This window comes from Crocodylus porosus, unplaced genomic scaffold, assembly GCF_001723895.1.
Source record: "Crocodylus porosus isolate Cpor-Errol unplaced genomic scaffold, CroPor_comp1, whole genome shotgun sequence".
Classification (NCBI taxonomy): Eukaryota; Metazoa; Chordata; order Crocodylia; family Crocodylidae; genus Crocodylus; species Crocodylus porosus.
Window position 1 is genome coordinate 190,706,957 of NW_017728906.1, and position 7,662 is coordinate 190,714,618.

At 46.2% G+C, this 7,662-nt stretch overlaps 1 protein-coding gene across 1 annotated transcript in view; it reads left to right on the forward strand.

Moving 5' to 3' along the window:
• The window catches only part of ME3 (malic enzyme 3), a 179,991-nt gene that overhangs the window by 169,329 nt on the left and 3,000 nt on the right, over positions 1-7,662 (forward strand). Inside the window, exons 10-13 of the mRNA XM_019530378.1 lie at positions 631-736; positions 1,335-1,477; positions 2,260-2,433; positions 3,058-3,156. Of these exons, the coding sequence (XP_019385923.1) occupies positions 631-736; positions 1,335-1,477; positions 2,260-2,433; positions 3,058-3,156 (522 nt within the window). The remainder of the gene's footprint in view (positions 1-630; positions 737-1,334; positions 1,478-2,259; positions 2,434-3,057; positions 3,157-7,662) is intronic.

Here is a 7,662-nt window from a genome sequence, read left to right on the forward strand (position 1 = left end):
GGAAAGCATATGGGGGCACAGGCAGCCCTGGTGTTCTTCTGCACCTTCTTACAGAAACCAAAGGCAAATTTGATCTGGTGTGGATGCTGTTTCTAGGTTTGTCAGAATGATCTGGGGACAGCTCCAGGGACTTAGTTAGACAGGTAAGACAGAAGGACAACTCTGCTAGTGGAGCTTCCTACAGTAAGGGTTAAAGCTTGTTTGTATGCAAGACAAAGCTTTCTCACAGGACTTTCTTGAGACACTGGAGTAGATAGCCTCAGGAATTAGGAGCCCACTAGAGACTGCATCCATTCCCACTCCAAGTGTAAGGTGTCCTTCAACCTGCCTCCCCCAGCATAAACCTCAGGTAACATGCTCAGAAAAACTCCACACACCTCCCACAACATAACACTCTACTGCACATATCTTTGCCATTCTCCATGGGGAAGAGGATGGAAAACCAAACCGCACCTGGGTCAGTTGAAGTCATGTTGCTTACTTAATGGAAGACACTTGGATGCTATAAAGATGAGCACTTCATAATAACAGGACACATGAAACACTGAAATTGTGGAAACACGGTTTACTAAACCATTGACCCAGCTTCTGTCATTTCCCATAAATGCATCTGCTCCTTTTCTTTCCCAGGGGAGGAGTCACCTGAACCATGAGAAAGAAATGTTTGCTCAAGATCATCCCAATGTGAAAACGCTAGAGGAGGTTGTGCAAAGAGTGAAGCCGACAGCTATTATAGGTAGAGTCACTTAAACATGGACCCTTTCTCATCTGTGTATTTCTTACTTTCCCTTGCTTTCTACTAAGGGCTCCTTTACTGCCCCAATCAAAAAACAAAAGGTCTCCATTTTGCTCCTTTACTTCCAGCCCCCTTTCTGGAGGCTGTGGATCACAAGCATTATCCTTCCTTCTCCAAATACAGACGCTGCTGCTCCTCAGTTGGGTAGGGATGGTACCCTTGGCTTTAGCAGATATGTGTCACCCTAAAGGAGGTGACCACAGCCCTAGTTAATCAATGGAGTAAAAGGCTGGTATCCATTCCCAGAGCCAGGTCTCCTGAAGAGTAAGCTCTGAGTACAATCACTAAGTCACCTCAGACAAATGCTCCATTGGCCAGCTGGTGGGTCTCATACTGATCCCCTGCCCAGTGAAAAGGAGGCCCTTATCCTGATACTGTTTGAATGCAACAATGATGGGACCTGTCTGTAGGCTTCTCCAAAGGGCCCACCTGTTTGCTCATGCTGTTCATTATACTGAGCAGTAACAACAGGTGAGACTTAAAGAGACTAGGACTCAGTCGGGGCATGAGTTAGGAATTGACTGTTTCCTCTTTTCAGGTGTGGCAGCCATTGCCGGGGCTTTCACCGAACAGATTTTGAAAGACATGGCAGCTTTCAATGAGAGGCCCATCATATTTGCCTTAAGCAACCCCACAAGTAAAGCAGAGTGCACAGCTGAGCAGTGCTATCGCCTCACAGAGGTACGTACACTACTGTGTCTCACTGTAGTTTAGCACAATTGCCAGAAGATTGTGGCACACAGAAGAAGCCTGTCTGGGGCTACAGCGCAGAGTTATGTTATATTATGGCCATAGAATTAATTAGTATCATAATTTATATTATAATCACTGAACTCTATTTATGTTAGCTTTTGAAATGGGGCATCACTATCTTCTAGAAAGTTGTGGAGGAGTACCTGGAGTTAAAAAGCTCAGAAACCCATAAGCTGTGGAGCTTTTGCAGTTGATCCTTCAAGAGCATCAGCAGGAAGGGTTCCTGATCCAGGGGAATACTGTCCTGCTTCGCCTCACAGGTCCATCTACAAAACCTTGCTTTGTGTATCTGCAAAACCATGGAGGGCTGAGCACAGGCCTCTTCCCAAGCTTTGCTACTGTAGCTGGGATGGTCTTTTCCAAGATAAATTCACTAGTGACCGAGGCATTGAAATACTATGGGAAAAGGGACTTGATCTGTACTAAGATAAATAGGTCAGGGTGAGACCAAAGACCATGCTTTTTGTCTGGTACCAGGGCAAATGGAAACTAAATCTCTGAGGGTACTTTTCTGTAAGAACAAAGAGATAACTGATCCTCTTGTTCTGGTGATGAAACCTTCTGTCAGGTTAGAAGTTGGATCCTAATGATGAACTCTGAATTTGCTGTCCCAGTCACCAGACTTCTCTGAGATCCTCTCAGGTCATGAACAGTAGAATAAATTCTAAGTGTTGTTCCCCCAAGGTGTGTGTGTGTCTGTCTTCCAACAGGGCCGAGGTATATTTGCAAGTGGGAGTCCTTTCCCTAAAGTAACCCTGCCCAATGGACAGACCTTCTTCCCCGGCCAAGGAAACAACGCCTATGTGTTCCCGGGAGTGGCACTGGGAGTCATCGCCTGTGGGGTCCGGCATATCTCTGATGATCTCTTCCTCACCACTGCAGAGGTTACACACTTGAATTCAACCAGCACTTTTAAAACAAATTAAAACAGAGCTTCACTGTGATTTGTTGGTCTGCATGAGGCTAGTTAAAGGGTTCAGCCTAGGACAGGGTGCTAAACATGGATTTCACCTTTCACCTAAAAGTTAGGCTTTTAGAAAAATAGCTTTACCATAGCTGTACTATGGCCAAACAACATGACCTGAATGCAGACCTCTCTTTTTTTCCCATTTTTTCCAACATGGTACATAGCCCACCATATTGTTTTTCCATTGTACTGGCTTAAACTTGTTATTTAGTTATGCGATTTGTATGCTGCCCATCCCAACAAAGGCTCAGGGCAGAAACAGAACAACTTAAAAGGGCAACTAGAATAAATAAAACACAGTAACACAATACAACAAAGTAAAGCACAGCTTCACTGAACATCTCAGTCTAACTTCGGTTGCTGAATACTGAGATATGGAACATTTGACTTTTAAGTAGCTTAGTAATTCATTATAAGGATTTCTTCCAAATTTTTCAGTTGTTGAATTCTCGGGTATGTGCTTCCTATCAAAGCCTTAGGAGAGAAAATGGGGCGATTGCTTGAAAACAGCCCCTCTGATTTATCTTCCCCCCCTTTGTAGTCTATTGCTGAAGAAGTCACGGAAGAGCACCTGGCTGAAGGGAGATTATATCCGCCCTTGAGTACCATCAGAGATGTGTCCTTCAAAATTGCTGTTAAGGTAAGAATTTATCAGAGATGTATCCTTCAAAATTGCTGTGAAGATCCCTTCCAACAGTTCTTTTCTGTGATTCTACTCCCCACATTTCATGTGAAGTCATGTAATACAAAGCTCCACCCTCAAACTTTGGCAATGATTTTTCTGTTGTTTCCACATTTGAAGTAAACCGATATTGGTGGCTACTTCTCTAAATGTTAGATCCAAAAATGAAATAGTCCAGTGGGAGCCTTTCCATGGACTGCAGTGGACCATTCAAAGTTACTGGATATGACTCAGTCCATGGTAAATTTAGCAGAGGAAAATTGCAAGGCCTAGCAGTTAAACACACTCGCAGTTGTTCCTTATTAATAGATGAATCATAGATTAACCTCCTTCCCTTATAGAGTCCTTACCAGTTACAAAATATAGACATTGACATTCTATATGGAAGTACTGAATTTGACACTAAGAAAATGAATTTTACATGCATTAAAGCTTAATCCTCTATTTTTCCTGTCCCATGGTACATTCCGGTTTGGGCTGTGGAAGCCCAGGTGCTATGATAGAGAAAACAGGAGTTGCACTGGCAAAAACCCTTTATTAATGCCTTTCAATTTTATAGCTAGCAACAAAGGGAAAAACCAGAGTAAATGGAAACCTCCACCAGACAAGAAGCCTGCTGGAGCATGCGAATGAGCATACTCCAGCCAGCCTCCACATCTCATGTATCAGTGTCCCTATGCTTCAAAATGTCAGTGAGGCTATTTAACTAAAGCTCATTTGATGAGCTTTAGTTCAAGTGCCCTTGCCACCATTTTGAAGTGCAGGGATGCTGATAGACAAGACGCTGCAGACACTTTAATTAGAGCAGCTCTCAGAGCACTTGTAAAAATGCCCTAAGTTACCAGAAAGAGTGAGGACAATGAAAAGCCATTCCTCTTGAACATTAATGTTTGTATGGGACTTGAGCAGAGTGGGTTCACTGTTAGGCACCTAATTGGTAGACCAGGCCATGGTCTAGTGGGTCTGAGTTTAGACAGGGCAGGTAGGCACCTAAATACCCTTGAAGATCTGGCCTTTAACCTGTATTTAAGCCTTTAAACCAGTCTCATTGACACTGATAGAAGATGTAGGTGCTTAGTCTTTCCAAAAGGTCACTGATTCAGGTGTTTCAGCATGGTTTTAAATGTAGAAATATAGGTCCCCAAAATAAATCATTTGTTTTTGGTTGCTATAGTTTGGCTCCAGTAATTTAGCCCTTGTCCTCTTGCCTCCGTTACACATGTCCTAAAGATGGCAACAATCATATTGAAGTTTCTTCACAGCCCTGGGAATCAGGTCATATTGGTTCAGACAGAAGTTACATTTCTTGTCCTTGTGTCTGAAAAGTGACACGTGCATGGCTGCAGAGCACTTTTAAAGTGGCTCATTGCATGACAAATTAACCCTCCTCAAATGAGGGATCAGAAAAAGGTGCTTCGGAGCACCTTAGGGAATTTATGTTCCCTAAGTTTAATTTGTGGCATGATTGGTACTGGGCTCATGAAGCCCAGCTCTGCCCCCCCGGTCTGTCTGCAGGAATAGAGGGGGAGTGAGCTACAGGCTGGATTTTGTCCAGCCTGAGCTGGAGGGGGAGTAAGCACATTGGGGCCGCCCTGCCTTGCAGCCTTCCCCAGCATCTCCCTCCAGTTCAGGCTGAGCAAACCCAGCTCACAGCTCACTCTCTTCCCCTTCCTCTGCCTTTTTTGCAGACAGCCAAGAAACTGGGAAGGGACAGGGCTAGGGGAGACAGGAAGCTCCTCAGCTGCAGGCAGGCTTCTCAGGCTCCTACAGGCAGGCTGAATCCCCCCACCAGACCAACCCACATCTGTTGGGTTTGAGGGGGGCACTCTAACTCATGGCACTGTATGTAAAACACAGTGAGTTAGAGCAGGAGCCTGCACGTCTGTCAGGGCCCCTAGTGATTAGTAATAAGAGGTATATCGTGCAGTTCCCTGCATGAACATGGGACTGGCCTTGATGACCCAGCCGGTCCCTTCTAATATTATGTTCCTAGTAATATGCTCCCTTTCCAGGCAAACTACACAACAGTGTCTCTTGCTTCTCCACCAGAAGTGCTTTCTCATACACAGAAGTCTTATTTTGCATCTCCTCATCACCATTTGAACACAACTCAGGCTAGAATTGTACACTCTTAGAAAGGTAGGACTGGAAGGGACCTCAGAAGGTCACCTAGTCCCACCTGCTGCAACAGGCAGCGTCTTCCCCAGTAAAACTATCCTAAACAAGTGTTTGTCTAAACCAGAGGTGGGCAAAGTCTGGCCCATGGACCAGATCTGGCCAGCAGTGAACTCCATTTCCCAGCAGCCCCTGACCACATGGCTGGGGCCAGTTTCCATGGAAACCAGCCCTGGCAATACTGGCAGGTAGCAGTAGCACCAGCCTCTTCCTGGTGGGGGAGCTGAGTGGGGGCTGTGCTGCAGATGGGAGCAGGGCGGGCTCAGCTGCCACTACCTGTGCAGGATGGGCAGTGGTGGTAGTGGCATCACTGGGAGGGGTGGCCATAGTGGGCTACGGGGAATTTTGGGGTGGCTATAGCACCCCCAAGCCCCTCCCCCCAGTGCCACCCGTGCTGGCAGAGTGCACAGCAGGGCACAGAGCTGCTCCAGAGCCCAGCTAGGATCTTGCAGCAGTGACAGCATGATCCAGAGCCAGGGCAGAGCCACGATCTACAGCCTGCATGCCCCAGGTAGGGATGTGCAGGCAGCGGATTGCAGCTCTGCCCCAGTTCCTTGCAACGGTCACACGTGGTCCGAAGCCGAGCAGAGCTGCGATCTGCTGCCAGCACACCCCTGCCCAGGGCATGCAGGCTGCAGAATGTGTCTCTATGGCTCTGGATCACACTGTCACCACTGCAAGATCTCAGCCAGGTTCTGGAGCAGCTCTGCACCCTGCCAGCACTGCAGGGGCCAGTTTCCATGGAAACCCCAGCATTGCACTACCACAGCAGGGCTGCTTCTGGGGTGTCTATAGAAACTGACCCCAGCCACGCAGGCAGAGGCTGCTGGGAACTGGAGTCCAGCCACTGGCCGGATCTGCCATGTTGCCCACCCCTGGTCTGAACAGTTCTTAAGAATTGCCAAGGATGGAGATTCCACAACCTTTCTAGGGAGCCCATTCCAGTGTTTAACTACCCACATAGCGAGAAAGTTTTTCTAAATTTTCCTTGCTGCAACTCAAGGCTATTATTTCTTGTCCTATCTCATTTGGTGACAGAGGATAGTCATCACCCTCCTCTTTATAACAGCCCTTCAAGTATTAGAAGACTGTCATCCAGTCCCCTCTCAGTCGTTGCTAGACTAAATCACCCCAGTTCATCCAACCTTTCCTCATAAGTCATGTTTCCAAGACTAGCAATTGAACTCTCTTATTTGTCCACATCTTCCTTGAGGTACAGTATCTAAGGTCTCCATGGGAAGTCTTAAAAGTGCTAAGTGGAGCAGAAGAATCAACAGTCCTTTTAAGACAACTAACTCAGTATGCTAGTGCTTTTTAGGCAGCAAGAGCATGCTCTGGGCTCATATTCAGCTTATAGGTCGCTAGTAACCCCCAGGTCCTTTTCTGCAGCATTGCAGCCTAGCCCCGGTCTGACTTTGTGCATGTGACTGCTCCATCCGAAGTGTAGGATGTTGCACTTTTCTTTACTGAGTTCTATTTGTTTAATTTCAGACCAATTCTCCAGTTTAGGAAGGTCACCTGAAAAAAGGGGCAGATGAACTTCAGTGCTGACAAGTACAAAATAATGCACGGGGGGAAGAGTAGCCTCTACTATAAAGAGATAGTGCTGGGCTCTAAAGTAGCCATTACAACTCAGGAAAGATATCCTAGCATCACTGTAGATATTCTCTAAGAACATTGCCTCCATGAGCACTGGCAACCAAAAAAAGTCAATAAAACACCAGGCATCATTAAGAAGGGAATTGAAAACAAAACAGAAAGCATCATTATGCCACTGGGTCAATCCATGGTGCACCCATATCTTGTAGAGCACATGAAGTTCTGGTCTCCACATCTCAAAAAAGATGTAATAAAACTAGAAAGGTACAGACATTGGCAACAAAGGTGATCAGGGACAAGGAGCAGTTGCCACACCAGGAATTACTGGAAAGGCTAAGATTCTTCAGTTTGGAAAGGAGAAGGCTAAGGGGGGGATATGATAGAGGTCTATATAGTTGTGAAGGGTGTGGACAAAGTGAAGAGGGAACTGTTATGCATGTAGTCCCAGAATATAAGAATTAGGGGGCACCCTCTGAAATAGCAGAATACAGGTTTAAAATAAACAAGAGGAAGTACTTTTTTATACAATGTCCTGGGGTGGGGAACCAAACCCCAGAGTCACGGTGGGCCGGGGTGGCAATTAGACACGGTAACAGGCCGGGTTCTATTGGCTATGGAGAACTGAGGCACGGGAAGCGTAGCGGTTTCTTAAACAAGTTGTGAATTTATTTGACTTACGCTTAGGTGCGT